Source organism: Maylandia zebra, linkage group LG19 (genome assembly GCF_041146795.1).
Source record: "Maylandia zebra isolate NMK-2024a linkage group LG19, Mzebra_GT3a, whole genome shotgun sequence".
Classification (NCBI taxonomy): domain Eukaryota; kingdom Metazoa; phylum Chordata; class Actinopteri; order Cichliformes; family Cichlidae; genus Maylandia; species Maylandia zebra.
This window is the reverse complement of record NC_135185.1, coordinates 8,429,246-8,448,789: the sequence shown is the minus strand read 5'-3', so window position 1 is coordinate 8,448,789 and position 19,544 is coordinate 8,429,246. Positions and strand designations below refer to the sequence as shown.

General features: G+C 40.3%; 3 protein-coding genes and 1 long non-coding RNA gene across 6 annotated transcripts; 2 read left to right on the top strand and 2 right to left on the bottom strand.

Annotated features, from left to right (window-relative positions):
- The first annotated feature begins 1,398 nt into the window (after nucleotides 1–1,398).
- On the top strand, nucleotides 1,399–5,091 carry LOC143413936 (uncharacterized). The gene is made up of 3 exons (XR_013094494.1): nucleotides 1,399–1,642; nucleotides 1,717–1,948; nucleotides 2,168–5,091. It is a non-coding gene; the product is annotated as an uncharacterized LOC143413936 (long non-coding RNA).
- Nucleotides 5,092–5,333: 242 nt separating this feature from the next.
- LOC143413935 (interferon alpha-inducible protein 27-like protein 1) lies at nucleotides 5,334–6,548 on the top strand. Its single transcript, XM_076877417.1, has 4 exons — nucleotides 5,334–5,432; nucleotides 5,541–5,559; nucleotides 5,829–5,995; nucleotides 6,189–6,548. The coding sequence occupies exons 1-4, from the start codon at nucleotides 5,414–5,416 to the stop codon at nucleotides 6,290–6,292; spliced, it is 309 nt and encodes a 102-aa protein (XP_076733532.1). The 5' UTR covers nucleotides 5,334–5,413; the 3' UTR covers nucleotides 6,293–6,548.
- Nucleotides 6,549–7,330: 782 nt separating this feature from the next.
- LOC101465192 (interferon alpha-inducible protein 27, mitochondrial) lies at nucleotides 7,331–12,200 on the bottom strand. The gene is made up of 4 exons (XM_004554818.2): nucleotides 12,056–12,200; nucleotides 11,907–11,936; nucleotides 8,912–9,073; nucleotides 7,331–7,744 (listed from the first exon to the last, which is right to left on the bottom strand). The coding sequence occupies exons 1-4, from the start codon at nucleotides 12,063–12,065 to the stop codon at nucleotides 7,644–7,646; spliced, it is 303 nt and encodes a 100-aa protein (XP_004554875.1). The 5' UTR covers nucleotides 12,066–12,200; the 3' UTR covers nucleotides 7,331–7,643.
- Nucleotides 12,201–13,905: 1,705 nt separating this feature from the next.
- LOC101464712 (interferon alpha-inducible protein 27-like protein 1) lies at nucleotides 13,906–17,587 on the bottom strand. Of its 3 annotated transcripts, none has more exons than XM_076877416.1 (5): nucleotides 17,502–17,587; nucleotides 17,353–17,382; nucleotides 15,477–15,638; nucleotides 14,374–14,514; nucleotides 13,906–14,233 (listed from the first exon to the last, which is right to left on the bottom strand). In XM_076877416.1, the coding sequence occupies exons 1-4, from the start codon at nucleotides 17,557–17,559 to the stop codon at nucleotides 14,375–14,377; spliced, it is 390 nt and encodes a 129-aa protein (XP_076733531.1). In that variant the 5' UTR covers nucleotides 17,560–17,587; the 3' UTR covers nucleotides 13,906–14,233; nucleotide 14,374. The 3 variants fall into 3 exon arrangements, with proteins under 3 accessions (XP_076733531.1, XP_004554873.2, XP_076733530.1); XM_004554816.4 differs by having other exon boundaries at nucleotides 13,906–14,254; nucleotides 14,379–14,514; XM_076877415.1 differs by having other exon boundaries at nucleotides 14,379–14,514.
- Nucleotides 17,588–19,544: the final 1,957 nt, after the last annotated feature.

Here is a 19,544-nt window from a genome sequence, read left to right as displayed (position 1 = left end):
CATTGAAATAAAAAAATAAAAATAACCAAAGAAGAACATTTAAGTCTCTACTGCAAGCCTGATATTATGTAATGCCAGAGATGTAGACGGATGTTAGCTGAAGTTATTTACTGCCTTTTACTGTCATCATCACAGGGTCCGGTTCCTGCTGGGCGGTCGCCATGGAGATTTCAAGTTCTTGCCACCTGCCAGTTACTCTCCGTGTTATGAAGCACTGTTGCCCAAAGAGAAGATGCATGTAGAGCCTGTGAAGGAGTACAAGAGGGACCACGATGGGGTCCGTGATCTGCTGGGAACCACCCAGTTCCTCTCTCAGGCCTCCTTTATTCCCACCCCTGTTGACACCAGTCAGGTGAGATGTTAAAGTGATGTTACACCCAAGGAAATTAAAAGCAGCAGTGTGAACGCTTGTGTTGAATATACAGTAAAATTATATTCTAGTTCTTTTGGTTGGTTTGCTCTGGTTCTAAAAAGTGTGCTATAAAATGTCCATGATGGGTACATGATTGCTGCTGTTTCTCTTCTGCTCCTTCTTGTTTGAGTGCTGTTTAAAAAGAAGACAAAGCTGTTTACTAGCCCTGCAGCGGTTTCAGGGAATTCTTTTTGTGTTACGCACCTGTAATTTAACATTCAGTGCTGCAGAAGTGGCTCTGAAGTACAAATGGAAAATAGGTGCTGACTTTCTACCGCAGTGTAACAAAAGGGTAGGAAACTTGGCATAACCCCTAGGGATCTAACAATTGCATAGACATGAGGAAGAACGGTTTTCATCTTTTTGAATCCATCAACAAACAACTTAAACATAAACAATTACAAAGAAAGAACAATACAGTATCCACATCCTAACTAAAGAGTAAAACAGTGAAATGTGGATTATTAAATATTAGGTCTCTCTCCTCCAAGTCTCTGTTAGTACATGACTTAATAATTGATCAACAAATTGATTTACTCTGCCTTACAGAAACCTGGTTGCAGCAGGATGATTATGTTAGTTTAAATGAATCAACACCCCCGAGTCATTCTAACTACCAGAAATCTCGAAGCACAGGCCGGGGGGGGGGGGGCGGTGTGGCAGCAATTTTTCACACCAGCCTATTAATTAATGAAAGACCAAGACAGACTTTTAATTCATTTGAAAGCCTGATGCTTAGCCTCGTCCACCCCAGCTGTAAAACTCAGAAACCAGTCTTACTTGTTATCATCTATCGTCCACCTGGGCCTTACACAGAGTTTCTGTCTGATTTCTCAGACTTTTTATCTGATTTAGTTCTGAGCTCAGATAAAATAATTATTGTGGGTGATTTTAACATCCATGTAGATGCTAAAAATGACAGCCTCAACATGGCATTTAATCTGTTATTAGACTCAATTGGTTTCTCTCAAAATGTATGTGGCAGGATGAATGTTATCCCTCGGTCCAACCCACTTTCAGCCTGGCCCATTAGGGGGCGCTGGTATAAATAGTGGCCATTTGAGTGTCTCTGCATTGCTTGCCTGTGATCTCCTTTTTGGTCACCTGACTTCCTCGGGGTGGTAGAGATCGTTTGTGGGTTACTCCTCTAAAGTCTCCATCGCGGCTGGTCGTAGCTATAGAAGCCTCCTCTGAGCTATTCTGCTTACGTTCTGTGACCCGGCTTACTTGGTACGTAATTAACTTTTGTTACGCTCTCTGCCTTCTATTGTTCTTTTATAGTAATTATTTATTATGTTTCGCAGGAAGTGTGGGCCTTAGTTTTGCGCCAAGTTACGTGAACTGAAGTGCTGCTGTTTTGCCTTGCTGTGCTTTTACCGTCTGTTCCCGTTGTGAGAATTCTTTCCCTGCTGCTGTCAGCTTTTACAGTGGACGTCGGCGTGGACAACGGCCATATGCATGCCGGTTATCGGAGTCAGCTGGCGTGCATATTGATTGACTGTTAACTTATCGTCGTGTGGACGGCAAGTTGGAGCAGTACGGTGATTCCGTTTGCTCCAGATTTTAGAGTTTTATTCAGATTGTATGTTGTTTTATTGCTTTTGATTTGTAGTTTGGATTTTTGTTACACCACTGGTGGGAGGCCCTTTTTCTAGCTGTAGATCACCAGTGTGGTCCTGCAGTTGGGTTATCCCCCGGTGCTACACATTAGTTTGTTGTAATATATTAAAATTTTCTTTGTTTCTTTTTATTCAGATGCGGAGTGCCGACGTGGAGGAGACTAGGGTGCCTTGGTGGTGGGATCCCTTGAGTGTACACACCTGCCTTGTTTAGTTTATTAGTGTGAGTGTAGTGTGTTGCACTTGTGTTTTGGGTGTGTTTTCTTTCTTTAGTTTGTGTGTGGCATCCCTGCCCCTCCACTGGTAAGCCTCAGCTCTGAATACCTTTTTAAGCATATTTGTACTTGAATATTTATGATTGTGCTTTTATATGGTGTTTTAAATAATTATTAATAAATTGTCAATTTGTTGATCATTGAACCTCGTCTCTGGACTGAGTATAGCGAACCTAAGTGCCTTTCTGGTGATTTAGTGTTACTTTCAGTATTCTCTGGGTGAAATTCCCAGGGTGGCGTTGTCTTTTTAAAACTACAAAGAGTATTTACTTTATACCCCATCCTCGTCTCGCCACATGTAAAAGAACCCACCCACCACTTTAATCACACTCTAGATCTTGTTTTAACATATGGCATAGAAACTGAACATTTAACAGTGTTTCCTGAAAACCCTCTCCTGTCTGATCATTTCCTGATAACATTTACATTTACAATAATTGATTACACAGCGGTGGAGAGTAGACTTTATCAAAGTAGATGTCTTTCTGAAAGCGCTGTAACTAAGTTTAAGAATATAATCCACCCACTGTTATCATCTTCAATGCCCTGTACCAACACAGAGCAGAGCAGCTATCTGAACGCTACCCCAACAGAAGTCGATTATCTTGTTAATAATTTCACCTCCTCACTACGTACGACTCTGGATACTGTAGCTCCTGTGAAAACTAAGGTCTCTAATCAGAAGTACCTGACTCCGTGGTATAATTCTGAAACACGTACCCTAAAGCAGATGACTCGTAATCTGGAGAGGAAATGGCGTGTCACAAATTTAGAGGATCATCATTTAGCCTGGAGAAATAGTTTGCTGCTTTATAAGAAAGCCCTCCGCAAAGCCAGAACATCTTACTATTCATCACTGATTGAAGAAAATAAGAACAACCCCAGGTTTCTCTTCAGCACTGTAGCCAGGCTGACAAAAAGTCAGAGCTCTTTTGAGCCAACCATCCCTTTAACGTTAACTAGTAATGACTTCATGAACTTCTTCACAAATAAAATTTTCATCATTAGAGAAAAAATTACCAATAATCATCCCACAGATGTAATATTATCTACAGCTACTCTTAGTACCATTAATGTTAAGTTAGACTCTTTTTCTCCAATTGATCTTTCTGAGTTAACTTCAATAATTACTTCCTCCAAGCCATCAACGTGTCTTTTAGACCCCATTCCTACAAAACTGCTCAAAGAAGTCCTGCCATTAATTAATTCTTCGATCTTAAATATGATCAACCTATCTCTAATGATCGGCTATGTACCACAGGCCTTCAAGCTAGCTGTAGTTAAACCTTTACTCAAAAAGCCATCTCTAGACCCAGCAGTCTTAGCTAATTATAGGCCAATCTCCAACCTTCCTTTCATATCAAAAATCCTTGAAAGAGTGGTTGTCAAACAGCTAACAGATCATCTGCAGAGGAATGGTTTATTTGAAGAGTTTCAGTCAGGTTTCAGAGCTCATCACAGCACAGAAACAGCTTCAGTGAAGGTTACAAATGATCTTCTTATGGCCTCTGACAGTGGACTCATCTCTGTGCTTGTCCTGCTAGACCTCAGTGCAGCATTCGATACTGTCGACCATAATATCCTATTAGAGCGATTAGAACATGCTGTAGGTATTACAGGTACTGCACTGCAGTGGTTTGTATCATATCTATCTAATAGACTCCAGTTTGTTCATGTAAATGGAGAGTCCTCTTCACACACTGAGGTTAATTATGGAGTTCCACAGGGTTCAGTGCTAGGACCAATTCTGTTTACATTATACATGCTTCCCTTAGGCAGTATCATTAGAAGACATCTGTCACTGAAACACAGGAAAGAAAGAAAAAAACATCTTACCTCAGCCCAGCTGTAATTATTTAGACATTTTTTGTGACGCTATAATCATGAGCTTATATGATGTAGCTATAGACGATGTGAAAAAGGCAGCTGTACTCACTTAGACCCATTATCTCACACAGGATGAGGAGCCTAAGACTCGACTGTGCCTTATATACAAGTGTGAGGGTCAGCTGTTGTTTCTTGGGAAGTGAAAGTGATTCTGAGGTTGGATCTCAGGGGGTTGACATCCATCCATCCATTTATTATGCTTTCACACATTAAGTGGTGTATTTCTGTGATTTTGCCTGAACTATAAATGAACAAAAGACAGGTTATTATGCAGAGCTTGTATGGACTTTATGGGCTATTCAAATGTATGTCTCTACTATTGTCTATGGTAGGAAAATACAAGTAACTAAATACTAATACAATGATAATATTTTTACCCAGAAGCAGCATAGTTGTTGTGGATTTTTTGAATGACGTGTATACTGCATATCTGCAATAAACATCATCAGATATTTGTTCGCATGTAGCAAAATCAACACCTGTCTGCAGTCAGAAGTAATGTCATAAGATTATGCCACTTGCTGATGTATGTTAATGTGTGACTTTTGACCATGATGTGACCAACTGTGATAAGGCAAAGCAAAGGGTTAATCAAAGGGTGCCCCTCTGCAGACGGCCCTTAGCCAGAGTCCTGACTGGCCCCTGCCTGTATCTTGGTCGGTACCTGACCCTGCTCTGCTGTTTTTGGCTGGAGGACAAGTGGAAAGTTACCCAGCAGCAGGAGGTGGGGTTACTGGCCCATAAGAAGGGGACAGAAGAGTCATCAGGGCTTTTCCCTGCTGTCTGTCCATTGGGGTTGGTCCCAACCTGCATGCGCCTACGGCAAACACCCTAGGGGAGCTTTTGCTTTTCCTTCTTTTTGCTGAACTTCACTGTTGAATAAAACAACTGGCATAGACCTCTGCTCTTCTCCTGTGATTTTTGTGGTTTTTGACTTTAATTGGAATTTGGGAGCTGAAATCAACCTTCTTCTAACCTGAGGAATTGCTCACACAACCTCTTGAAATTGCGACCCCACACAGTGCAGTGGTGTATTTTGTCCGGTGCTGCTGTTCACGTGTGGGCAGTTAGTATCATTTACTAAGAAATGAAAGTGAAACTTCTATCAATAATTATAAAAAGGCAGGGGGGGATGCACTGGACAAAATATACCACTGCACTGTGGATATCTGGGCATAACTACGGATACACTCTCTGTATCATCTGAATGTGGACAGATCATGGGCTGGGAAGGAATATGTAAATCCTTCATATTTTACTGTTTATGTTATTAATTATTTTTCATGCAGTGTAATTTAATGAATTTCTTACTCCATGCGCGATTTTGTTCACTCTTTGTCTTTCAAGGGAGTCGTTATAGTCAGAGGTAAGCTGTCAGATGACGTGATTCACCGCTTTCACGCAACCCACAATGCAATGCAAGTCTTATAAACATAAACTTTATTTACAGTTGAACAACTAAAACATGTTACTATTTCAAGAAATAACATTAGCTCATTTTAAATTTCATGGCAGGACCACATCACTGTCTTCTGTTTTTATTTACATTTCACAATAAACTTTTTGTAACTAAGGTTGGTTCTTGTTACTTCTTATTTGAAAATCTTTCCAATATATATGTAAAATAATATTCAGGAGGTGCTGGCACTGTGGCTCTGGCTCCAGCCATTCTGGCTGCACTGGGTTCACTCCAGCTGGAATAGCAGCAGGCTCCATTGCTGCCAAACTGATGTCATATTTTGCAGTTGCTAATGGAGGAGGAGTTGCAGCAGGAGGTCTCATAGCAACCCTGCAGTCCTGGGGTAAACCAGATATTTTGATTTAATTAGTAAATTATTTAAACAATATTATTTAGATGTTGCAAAGAAAATTGCTTACATATTTAAATATATAAAACAGATAATGCAAATCATACAGAGAAGCATCAAAAAGAATAGCATAAAAGCTTTACACATGAATAACAAACAGTTGATGGCGTCTATAATCTCACTGTAGGTATGGGAGGTCTGACGGGAGCTGGCATTGGAGGTGTTGCTGGTGCTGGAGGAACAGTGGGTTGGCTGCTCTCAACCATTTGTAACCAGACTGGAACACGTTAAGATTTACACTATGAACAAATACCAGATGTTTAGTCATGTGACAGATCTCAAATGAAGCATCATTTTAGAAACGTCAGACACTCAGCTTAAAGCAAAATTTGAAAATTAAGTTAAATATATGGTGGATTAAGATTACTGCTATTTTGAATGCATCATTTTTAGGTATCATTGTAGAGCATGAAGCTGTTTGATCTGAACCCAAGACTGATACGAAGAAATTTTCTGAATTTAATGTGAAAATAAAAATCCATGCAAAATAAAAGCATAGTTGTTTTTATTTTAAACATCATAATGTAATGCAGAATATCAACCACTCCATAAAAGTCCAGAAAATGTGCCAAAATTCTGACTGGGTTGTAGGGGATCAAATACCAGCTTCACCCAGTGCTATGCAAAAATGCAAAATACAAAACAGGGAAAGCAAAGAAAGTAGAATGAGTTATAGAGCCCACGAATGCCTCAGTTTCCAGAAAGTTTACAATAATCTCCACAGAAAGACTCCTCATAATACATGCACTGAGCTCATCTGCAGGTAAGATTATGGAAACGGGTGCAAGGCTTTAAGAAATCAAAACACGAGCACCTGAAAGCTAAAAAATAAATAAATCAGACTCACCTTAGTGAAGACAAAGGCATTAACACCATTCTGAAATTTAGAACTACAATTTCCTACAATAAAGTAATCAATTGATATGAAAATTTTAGTGTAGAACATTAAAAAAAACATCTGCACATCCTTAAAAAAAAGGGGGGGGGGGAAAGATTGTGTGAGGTTTATTGTGTGAGGATTAAATCTTTAAATAATCTTTTGTACCATTACAAATTTTAAAAACACTGGAGCCAGCAGACACTTTGAAATGCATTTTAATTAAGTTAATTTCAGTTACTCTTATTTAGATCTTTCAACAAAGTAAAATATTGCTTAGAGAAGGAAGGAAAGGGTTTAGTGAGTTTCCATTCCTACACCTGAAATAATCAGTGGCAAAGATGTAAGAACGACAAATGTACAGCACATCTTCAAAAATGATAACTCTTCACTCTGGTTTAATATCTTCCTTTATTTTGAACCTTGAATGAATAAACACTAGAACACTCTTTAGTTTAAACACTTCAGTAACGTGGTATGACCAAAAAATTTCGTTAAATCCTGAAATTTTTACAACACTCTGAATTTGTGGAATTACTCTTTGGTGCACAGAAACACTGACTGCAGAAACACTTTCACTCATTCACTGAAACAGTTAAAAAATGTATCACTCATATTTCTGACATCACAACAATGCTCATTAGTAGGAAGAGCAGTGGCAACAAAATATCATTAGAATTTGCCATGTGAGATTATTTACATTTTTTATTTCCGTATGACACCTGCCAGCAATTTCAGTCCTGCTCCTGCAGCAGCTCCAACACCGCCCACAGCTGCAGTGGCAGCCCCCGGCAGCCCAGCTGCACCTTCAAGAGGGAGGAGGGAAAATATTCACAGCTTCAATATGTTGCATCAAGTCAAGCAGCTGAGTTTGCTTCTAACTTTATCAGGAATCAAAACAACTGACTGCCACCTAATAGTGGCATCACTGCCCCCTAGTGGTGTCAGATTTCATAAACTAAAAAATGCCCTATGGCTTATACACCAATACCTCACTCATGTTGTAGGCACTAAAGTCATTTTAAGGGTCTGGTAAATGGCCTGTAATTGTATAGCGCTTTAGTTAGTCCCTATGGACCCCAAAGCGCTTTACACTACATTCAGTCATCCACCCATTCACACACTGGTGATAGCAAGCTACATTGTAGCCACACATAGACACTGGCGCAACCGGGCCCTCTGACCACCAGTAGGCAATTGGTGAAGTGTCTTGCCCAACGACCAAGACTGTTGGAGCCGGGGCTCGAACTGGCAACCTTCTGATTACAAGACAAACTGCCAACTCTTGAGGCACGATCGCCCCACACCACAAGCTTAGTCCTGTAACACAACACAGGACACTAAGGCCGTCCCCATTTAAGTTTACAGACTTAAATGGGGACGATTCAACTGATTTAAGTTGAATCAGTGTGTACATTTGTAAATGTGTTATCAGTCATTTGTATTGAATTATTCAGTCCCCGAGTATACATATACTGGTCACCACCAACAGGAGCAAGGGTCACCTTTGCTTTGGTTCCTACGGTGGCCCTGAGAGGCCAAACGGACTGCAACTTAAGAAAACACTAGCAATAAGAAAAACGCTACAAAAGCACACAAAACTAATACTGATGACGGATTTTTAGGCTAATAGTTAGGCTAACACACTTACCTCTAATCTTTTCTTTCCTCACAAAACTGAGAGATGCTCCACTTCTTTTAAGTGTCTCCCAGCCCAATTCTTAGTATATTTTTGGTTCCTGCAACTCGTCCGTCGGGTTATTGTCTCCCCAGAAACACTTCCCTTGTGCTTTCGGAAATCTGTTTTTTCCTATTTCCGTTGTGTTTTGTGTGCTTTTGCAGCGTTTTTCTTATTGCTGCTGTTTTCTTAAGTTGAGGTCCGTTTGCCTCTCAGGGCCACTGTAGGTTCCTAATAAAGTGAATGTATACAGCACTATTGATGAAACCACAGTAAAGTCAGACAACAAGCCTACCTGCTGACTGTAAAACAGCCACCAGGCCTCCAGCTACCACTCCGCCTCCATTAGCCACCGCAGCAGCAGACATCATGCTTGCAGCGTAGGAGCCTGCAGCTATTCCAGCTGAGGTGAAACCTACGGCCCCCAGAGCAACAGGAGCCAAGGCCACTGCACCTACTGCACATGGACGAGAACACCAGCATCAGTGTGACTGTTACAAATGATATGCCATGTAAAAAGTTTTTATATAAGCAGAGGCCTGAGGTACGAGGCAGGATTACATCTTATCCTGGGCTCGCTTTAAATGTTAAAGCAAGTTTAGCATATCGAGGGTATCTTTCAGTTATCTGGATTCACTTACCCCAACACTGGCAATCTGGATAAGTGGTCACATGAAGCTGTTATGAAACAAATTAAGTTAATCCAGGGTTCACCCTTCTCGCTCACGTAAAAGGGCTGGTGCTGTTGTCAAGTGTAAGTGTGAGAGGAAAAAGTACTTTACAGTAGTTTAGTATTAAAAGTGCTGTATGAATGTTTGTGCCCTCTAAGCACTTTGGACAGCATGACTGGAAAATACACATTATATGAATAAAGTCTGGCCTATTTGAAGCCAGAAAAGCTGTGTAAGTTTATAGATTCAATATCACAGTTCTGTGTTTGAGGCACTGGAGAATCTGATGATTATAATTAAGGTCAGCAAGTACAAGTTTGTGTCCTGTTTCACAATCATGTATTATTGCTGGAGAACAAAGAAAATGTTGTAAAACATTTGCTTCCAACAGGAAAACGTAAAGTAATAAAGTTGTATCTAAAGATCTACATTTATTAATGACATCAGGGAAAAACGAACACAAAAACATTAGATCCTCCTACTGTCCACACACAGAGGTCTGGGGGACTTTCTATGAACAGTGACCCTATTGTCTGGATGATGTATTGGTCAGTAGGTGGTGATTTCATGCATAATCTTTATATTTCATTTGAGAGCATAAGTTACAATGGCGCACACAGGGTTCAAGTTATGACTAAGGATCAGCAGGTATGAAACAACGCCTGCTGACTAATCGGTTTTCTGAAAATAGCGTCACTATTCGTAGAAGATCCCCCAGACCTCGGTGTACAGACAGTAGGACGGACTAAAGTTTTTCAAAAGACTCTAAAGTTTTGGTGCTTTCCCTGAGGAGCATCAGTAATAAATCTATATTCTTACACTTCACTTTATTCCTTAACATTTTTCTTTTCCCTGTTGGTGGTAAATTGTTTACATGCTGCCAAAAACAATCCCTGTCAAGCGTCAGCCCCAGGCCCTGTGCTTCGTACGTCGCTTACTACATCCAAGATCAAATGAAACATCCAAGACCAAATCATCGCGCTAACTCTGAGCTCGCTATTCCGGTTCCCCGAACACACCTGTTGTTGACGATTAGTATAGCTGGATGAAGTAATGTGAGATCACTGGGTGGCCCAACAGGGGCTACGCATCGATAGTAGAAACATTGATCGGCAACCCTTTGATTGGTCGGCGAAAATGTCGAAGGAGCGCGCTCGGTATTTTTCGGCAGCAGAGCAAGAACTCTTGAGTGAGGGATTTCAGGAGTTTCAGAGTTTAATTAAAACGCAAGGGAACACTGCAAAGGCTGCAAAAGCAAGGAGAGAGGGCTGGCAGGAAGTTGCTGACAAATCAAACTCGTAAGTAATTCAATAATAACAATAATAATGGAGTGGATTGATATAGCGCTTTTCAAGGCACCCAAAGCGCTTTACAATGCCACTATTCATTCACTCTCACATTCACACACTGGTGGAGGCAGCTACGGTTGTAGCCACAGCTGCCCTGGGGCAGACTGACAGAAGCCAGGCTGCCATATCGCGCCATCGGCCCCTCTGGCCAACACCAGTAGGCGGTAGGGTAGATTTATCATATCACACCATATTATCCAATATTATATTACATTATATTATATTATAATATGTTATATTATATCCCCTTTCACATTAGAGCCACAACAGGACCCACTAGAACATGGGAACAAGTAAAAGTGAAATATAAGAATATTCTACAGAATGGTAATATTTATCACTTATATTGCTTGTCGTCTCTTGGAAAGAGACCCTGGAATACTCTGTTTGTTTGTTCATAACAGCAACCAAGAAAAGGGCAGAGCAAAAAAAAGACAGGTGGTGGTCCTGCACCCCCTCGTCAACAAGTTGGTTAAGTAAATAATACCCTCACGGGAAAATCGATATCTCTCTATGAGCACACTGTCGCGCTGAGCTAAAGGATCCTGTCTGTCCCGCAATATACGCTGAATTCTGAAAACTCTCCTTATCAATCTTGCACCTTCCGCAATGGGTTGCTCGCGTAAACGGACAGGATATGACTGCGACAGACTTCCCAAATCCACCTTCGCTTTTATAGCCGTGGTCTCTCATCTTGATTACACGAAGTAATTTACAATTACTACTCTGAAATATGAATTACATCTGTAATAATCACATACATGTAATAGAATGTTAATAGTACATTTCCCTTTTTTAGGGAATGACCTGTATGTATCTGTGTGACATCAATAAAAGGATCAAGTGCTGCATTATCTTTAGTTACATTGATGTTATTTATTTATGGTGAAACAGTGGTGGAATATCGCTGTTGCTTTCGTATGAATGACGCGGACATACCTGTGTGGCCGCGATCTAATCCTGTTTACATAAAGTAAACCTGCTCCCCAGCAGGTTTACGCTTACGGCTCTGTTGCTATGACAGCAAGTCCCGGATGGGCTTCGGGGAACCGAACGATCCAGGATCACGCGAAATCGTCAACAATCTCATCCAGCTAACTCACTTAGCGCGGTACGAAGCACAGGCCCCCAATCAAGGGTTAGCTTATCAAGCCGACAGCCAGCTTCGTGTGACCGCTTCTCCTGACTGCAGGGTAGTGGATCAACATAACAGAGAGATACCGTGGGTAGGTTGAACCCCGGTGACCATACAGACAGTCCAAAGCCTTACCTGCTCCCCCTACAACAGCAACGATCGTCCCTGAAACACAACACCAAAGCTCACATCAGCACTAACATTTGCTATCATCATGGCACCGTCACACCATTAAACACATGAGTATAGTTATTTTAAAGTAATACGTGTATTAAAATACTCACCAAAACCCATGTTTACGGAGTTCCGCTTTCTATGTTTGCGTATCGTATAGTGACAGTCTCAACTGACTCTGCCACGGAGACACTTCCGGTATTTCTATGGTAACATGAAAAAACAAACTTAACATTTCCGTTTATGTATATTGCATGGTTGTTCAGATGTTTTGCAATTCAGATTTGTTTTTAAATCACATATAAAAGATAAATTATTTAAAGCTTTTCCCAGTGATTTTTGACATTTAAACAAAGCACAACAGATAATGGAAAATAAATATCATAGTCATTTCATTATAGTCATAATCTCATTTGAGAGCAGTGTTAATCAGAAACCTTACCTGAGTCAGGTGCTGTGATAAAGTGATAAAGCAGTTTTTTGTTTTTTTGGTACATGTGTTCGTCATTGGAAAATACTGAATAGAGCTGTGCTTTTGTTTCTAGTTTTATCAGCATTATTAGAATAATCTTATTGAGGAAGAATAAACCTTCCTGTCGAAAGCTAACACTAGCTTTGTGTGTACCTCTTCTTTGCCAAATGCCAGTAAATATCTATTCAGATAAATTTTAATTATCTTAAGAGTGGGAAATGTTGTTTGTTGGAGAATTTGCAGAAGATGGGTAAATAAAATGCTTTGTGAAGAGAGTCTCATGGTATTATGTCAGGCCAAGCAAGGCAAACAATGTTTGTCCAGTTAAATGTAAAAAAACAGACATCAGTTAAAGTATACCAAAGTAAAGCAATCACTCTTGTTTCAGCGCAAACAGCATTCTGTCATAAAGCTGTACTCATGACTGTCTGCGTCCATCCTTTACATCACTGCCATCCTATGGCCACAGTTGGCTATTGTCTCTGAAAGTAGACTTGACACTGCTTGATTATAGAGCTACTGAAATCAATATATGGTAGGTGTCCTAATCAACATCTGTGCCCAGTTAATCATGGCTGGATCTTGTCAAGCTAAGAGGACAGCAGCTTGTAGCTGATTGTTTGTGCATAAATCCATGTTGTGGAAATCCCTGAGATCAGTTACAAGTTGTGTATTGCGTGGAAACAAAGCTAGCATTAGCAAGTAAACAAGTACCCTTATTTATCATCATAATTAGTTTTATCTTCGTAAAGACCTGGACCAACACGTGTGATATATGAACCTTTTTTTTTTTTACTTATTTAGCACATTAGTAATAAAAGCTGTGATGATGGAGAGGGGAACCCCTGTCATATATGACTTCATAAGGCAGGCAAGTTGAACAGCTGTAGCCTCCATCAGCACTTTCAGACCAACATCTCTGAGAAATCACTTGTAGAAAATTTAACCAGCTGTTTGGTTAATTTTTCATTAATTTTTAATCTCATTGTAGACACTGATAGTTAACAATATCACCTGCAGCAGTAATACTGATCCATGTAACACCGATTACTGCAGAATAAATACTTTTATTTTTGATATATTACATAGAATTTGCCAAAAAATAAATGCAGTTTTATGTTTAATGAAGTGTTCGCAAAGTATTTTAAACATAAAACAATGATTCTTAAAAAAAAAAAAAAAAAAACCTCAACCACTTGTCATTTTGAGCTAATAATAAATAGTTAGCTAACTGTAGTGAGTAATAACATTTAACAATTCTACTGCCAGAAAGAAGTGCAGAGAGGTGAAGATGTTTGAAACTGGTCAAAATGCTCTTGTTAAAGACTAAAGTAAATAAATGAAGAGTTTCTAGACAGTTTACAATATTTTCCAAAGAAAGTTTTCTCATAGTTGATGCACTGAGCTGATCTGCAGGCAGTATTATGGAAATGGGTAGAAGGTTTTAGGAAATCCAAATAACTGAATGTTAAAAGAATTTAACCAGACTTTCTTACCAAAGTTTAGCTTTATCTTAGTGAGGACAGTGGCAACAACACCATTCAGAATTTTAGAATTAGGATTTCCTGCAATTAGATCATTGATTGAGATACAAATTTTAGAAGATGTAGGAGAAAAAAAAATCCACACTTGCTTAAAAACAGTCATGCTTTTCAGTCATATGTAGTTCACTAATATTATACCAGCGTGCACAGAAAAAGTCACCCAGAGGCACAAAAGGAATGATCAGAATGACACCATCAGAATCCACAGCCTTCAGGCAAAGTGTGAGGACAGTTCAGGGAGCCTCGGGTATGGCGAGTTTCCATTCCTACACCTGAAATGATCAGTGGCAAAGCTGTAAGAGCGACAAATGTACAGCACATCTTTAAAAATGACAACTCTTCACTCTTGTTTAATATCTTGTGCCAACAAATATCATTAAAATTTTCCACGTGAGATCATTTAAATTTTTACTTTACTTCTTTTTGTCTTCATCGTCTTCATCGTCTTCTTTGTCCTTGAAAATGAGACCTCCTAGCCATTTCAGTCCTGCTCCTGCAGCAGCTCCAACACCGCCCACAGCCGCAGTGGCAGCCCCCGACAGCCCGGCTGCACCTTTGGGAGGAATGAGGACAAATATTCCAAGTCAAGCAGCTGAGATTGCCAATAACTTTATCAGGAATCAAACTAACTGTACTGACTGCTACCTAATTGTGGCATCACTGCCCCCTCAGTGGTGTCAGATTTCATAAACTAAACAATGTCCTATGGCTTGTACACTAATACACGGTTCTTGATTCTCAAAACAGCCCCAGTTCTTTGCGGCATGGATTCAAAACTATTGGCAAACTTATCAGAACTGGGTCAGTGTTGACATAACTGCAACATGTCCTTTCTGTGGCTCTGCCAGCTGCACACTCATGTTCAAGTCCCTTTTAACCTCCTAAGACCCGAACTCTTTCATGGCATGCATTTTTAATTTTTCTTTGCTATTTGGGTTGATTGGGACCTGATGAATTTAAAAACAAAGATTTTTTTTTACCGAATTTTTGTTTCTGAGAAAAATGAGATCCACATATGAGGACATTCATTTTAAATTTTGATAGAACAGTGGCAGTATAATGTCCTCGAAAGCAGATATCAGGCCCTTGTAGAGCAAGATTTAGTATTTTGGTCCAGACATCCCAAAATGTGATGTCTGTATATGTGGACAATACTCAGTGCAAGGGCAATAAAACTACACTTTATAATAAAAGAGTTCAAAGTGTGGCAGGATTATAGTCCTTAGTCTAATCGCACCACAAGCTTAGTCCTGTAACACAACACAGGCTGGAACAATTAACTGATCTTATTGACACTAAGGCCGTCTCCATTTAAGTCTGTAAATAGACTTAAAGCTGAATCATTTGTAAATATGTTATCAGTCATTTGTATTTCAGTCCCTGAGTAGCCAGAGTTTTACGAGCCATATACTGGTCACCACCAACAGGAGCAAAGGTCACCTTTGCTTTGGTTCCTAATAAAGTGAATGTGTACAGCACTATTAATGAGACTATAGTAAAGTCAGACAAGCCTACCTGCTGACTGTAAAACAGCCACTGCACTTCCTGCTGCCACTCCGCCTCCATTAGCCACCGCAGCAGCAGACATCATGCTTGCAGCGTAGGAGCCTGCAGCTATTCCAGCTGAGGTGAAACCTACGGCCCCCAGAGCAACAGGAGCCAAGGCCACTGCACCGACTGCACATGGACGAGAACACCAGCATCAGTGTGACTGTTACAAATGATATGCCATGTAAAAAGTTTTTATATAAGCAGAGGCCTGAGGTACGAGGCAGGATTACATCTTATCCTGGGCTCACTTTACATGTTAAAATAAGGTTGCTGGTATCTTTCAGTTATCTGGATTTGATCCAGATAAGTGGTCACATGAAGCTGTTATCAAAGAAACTGAGTGTATCCAGGGTTCACCCTGCTCGCTCACGTAAAAGGGCTGGTGCTGTTGGGAAGTGTAAGCGTGCTGGCAGCTCAAGGGCTGATTTTACAAAGAAAGAGAAAACTATACAAAAAATATGAAGAGGTTAAAAACATTATACAGATACTGAACACAGCAGAGTGTGAGAGTGTGTGAGAGAGAAAAAAGTACTTTACAGTAGTTTAGTATTAAAAGTGCTGTATGAATGTTTGTGCCCTCTAAGCTCTTTGGACAGCATGACTGGAAAATACACATTATATGAATAAAGTCTGGCCTATTTGAAGCCAGGAAAAGTTAAAAGATTCAATATCACAGTTCTGTCTGTGAGGCACAGGAGAACCTGATGATTATAATCAAGGTCAGCAAGTACAAGTTTCTGTCCTGTTTCACAATCATGTATTATTGCAACAATAATAATGTAATTTTTCCTGTTGGAAGCAATAAGGTTGTATCTAAAGATCTACATTTATTAATGACATCAGGGAAAAACGAACACAAAAACATTAGATCCTCCTACTGTCCACACACAGAGGTCTGAGGGACTTTCTATGAACAGTGACCCTATTGTCTGGATGATGTATTGGTCAGTAGGTGGTGATTTCATGCATACCGATCTCTATATTTCATTTCAGAGCATAACCCTGTGTGCGCCATTGTAATTACAATGGCGCACACATTGTAATTACAATGGCGTTTTTATATAAGCAGAGGCCTGAGGTACGAGGCAGGATTACATCTTATCCTGGGCTCACTTTACATGTTAAAATAAGGTTGCTGGTATCTTTCAGTTATCTGGATTTGATCCAGATAAGTGGTCACATGAAGCTGTTATCAAAGAAACTGAGTGTATCCAGGGTTCACCCTGCTCGCTCACGTAAAAGGGCTGGTGCTGTTGGGAAGTGTAAGCGTGCTGGCAGCTCAAGGGCTGATTTTACAAAGAAAGAGAAAACTATACAAAAAATATGAAGAGGTTAAAAACATTATACAGATACTGAACACAGCAGAGTGTGAGAGTGTGTAATTACATTGTAATTACAATGGCGCACACAGGGTTCAAGTTATGATTAACGATCAGCAGGTATGAAACAACGCCTGCCAACTACTCAGTTTTCTGAAAATAGCGTCACTATTCATAGAAAATCCCTCAGACCTCGGAGTGCAGACAGTAGGACGGACTAAAGTTTTTCAAAACTCTAAAGTTTTAGTGCTTTCCCTGATGCGCATCAGTAATAAATCTATATTCTTACACTTCACTTTATTCCTTAACATTTTTCTTTTCCGTGTTGGTGGCAAATTGTTTACATGCTGCCAAAATCCATCCTTGCGTCAGCCCCAATCAAGCCCTGGGTTAGCTTATCAAGCCGACACCCAGCTTTGTGTGACCGCTTCTCCTGACTGCAGGGTAGTGGATCAACATAACAGAGAGATACCGTGGGTAGGTTGAACCCCGGTGACCACACAGACCGTCCAAAGCCTTACCTGCTCCCCCTGCAACAGCAGCGATCGTCCCTGAAACACAACATCAAAGCTCACATCAGCACTAACATTAGCTATCATCATGGCACCGTCACACCATTAAACACATGAGTATAGTTATTTTAAAGTAATACGTGTATTAAAATACTCACCAAAACCCATGTTTACAGAGTTCCGCTTTCTCCGTTGCTCTTGTGGTACTGCTTCCATGACCCTAACACTGACACGGTCAGAGCGGCACACTTCCTGTTTTTATAGGTCACGAATGAAAAACGAAACTTAACATTTCCATTTCATCAAAAGACAAAACGAAAAGAAGAAACTAAAACATGGTGCAGTTTCCTCAAAATTAATATTTGAATATTATCCGTTTTGAATCATGATTGTTCAGATGTTTTACAATTTCAGATAAAACATCACAGCGATTTTAGCCCATTTTGGGGCTAAAATGAATCAAAGCACCCCCCAATATTTCTTACTGTTTTGACAATATTTGTTGTTTGTGTGACACACTACTAAAAATAAAAAAAAAAGCATACAGTATTTGGTTGAGACATAACATTTTAACAACAAAAGTATAGATAATCCCCCCCCCCCCCCCCCCCCCCCTCCCAAAATGGTTTGTTCCAGCTCGCCTCTCCCCTAGTGATGGGATTTCCGGCTCTTTTTAGAGATCCGGCTCTTTCGGTTCGACTCACTAAAAAGACCAGGCTCTTTCGGCTCCCAACTGGCTCTTCAGGTTGTTTTGTTGCTTTAATTAATTTATTATTAACAATAATATAAAATTATGCACAAAAGGAATTGCTAACGTAAAAAAAAGTGGTTTTATTTATATATGTTTATTAGGGGTGCAACGATATTCGTATCGATATTGAACCGTTCGATACAGTGCTTTCGGTTCGGTACGCATATGTATGAACAATACAACATTTGTAATTTATTTTATCAATTTTCCTTCTGACGATGCTGTCTGTGTTGAGCGCTCAGTGAATCTGTGTTCGACTACTCCGCCTAGGCTGCACTGTCGAGCGCAGATCCACTGAGCGCTCAACACAGACCGCATAGTCAGAAGGAAGAGCGCAGGGCAAGCTAGCGAGACAGAAGTTAAGCTCTCCTTTCAACAGGCAAATTGAACGTCATTCAGATCTGGCGTTTGGAATTATTTTGGTTTTCATGTGACGTATGACCCTGAAGGTAAGCGAGTCATGGACTAAAGTAAAACAGTATGTTGAATGTGCCATGCAATGCTCAATTACATTGGTGTGAACTAGTGTGTTAGCGCAGTTAGGTGTTGGCCGTCTAGCCCCATGCACGGGGCGATCGGCGGTAGCTCGTTAACGGAGATTTGCCGTGTTGTGGCGTTAAGGTCATTTCAACGAGATTAACCTGAAAGCACTAGCGGGAACACAACGAATATGACTGCACATTTACGCCGACATCATCGTAGTGCAAAGACAAGTGGAAGCAGACAAAAAAAAGCAAGCATGCTACTAACTTTAGCCGAGTCATTTAGACAGCTGTTAGCACATGATTCTCCTTATGCTGCTGAGAATATAGCCCAGAAGAAGCGGATAGTATAGCTTTTATTTTGGAAAGAGACATTTCTCTGTAATAAACTCTCTTTTCCAAAGATGAGTGATTCCTCAATCAGATACAGGGCTCGCAATATCGCTAGCCCGACGTCCCGGAGCTAGCGATTTTTTCACTCGGGGTACCAAAATCTATCTCTGCCCTGCCCGTCGGGCTATTGTAGGAAAAATATATGTCAATGCTTTTGCATTCTTTCGGAAATGTAGCTGGGTAATTATGTCATTGGCATCGGTGAACCACTGTCAATATGTGACATATTGAAGTCGCGTTTGAATTTGCGCTTGTTTTTTTGCTTTCACTTTGCAATCGTGCGAACTGTGTATAGAGAGCGACAGCACTGATCTGTGAGTGATGATAATTTGTGCACCAATTCCTCTGACATCGTCTTATTAATCGTTAGCTTACTATGCAAACATGACAAGTGAAATCTCCCGCAGCAAGCTTAAACATGTGAGAGGTTGATCGCGCAGAGAATCGCTGAGCTTATGTGAGTGCGTGTAAAAGCATTTCAGTTCTGCTGAGCCAAATAAGACAGGTCAGGGTGAAGAAGTGACAGCCAAAGAAAAGATTACCACAAAACGGAGAAGTTATGACAAATCAGACTA

Bases quoted from the DNA above. Each gene is read 5' to 3' on its own strand.
- LOC101464712 (XM_004554816.4), bottom strand. From the start codon at position 17,559: ATGGAAGCAGTACCACAAGAGCAACGGAGAAAGCGGAACTCTGTAAAC. The intron at 14,515-15,476 runs GTAGGCTTGTCT...TTCCTCCCAAAG, and splicing joins GGCTGTTTTACAGTCAGCAG to GTGCAGCCGGGCTGTCGGGG. The intron at 14,255-14,378 runs GTAAAGTAAAAA...TCGCTCTTACAG, and splicing joins GACGATGAAGACAAAAAGAA to CTTTGCCACTGATCATTTCA.
- LOC101465192 (XM_004554818.2), bottom strand. The intron at 9,074-11,906 runs GTAAGGCTTTGG...GTCCATGTGCAG, and splicing joins TGCTGTTGTAGGGGGAGCAG to TAGGTGCAGTGGCCTTGGCT. The intron at 7,745-8,911 runs GTAGGCTTGTTG...TCCCTCTTGAAG, and splicing joins GGCTGTTTTACAGTCAGCAG to GTGCAGCTGGGCTGCCGGGG.
- LOC143413935 (XM_076877417.1), top strand. The intron at 5,996-6,188 runs GTAAACCAGATA...ATCTCACTGTAG, and splicing joins AGCAACCCTGCAGTCCTGGG to GTATGGGAGGTCTGACGGGA.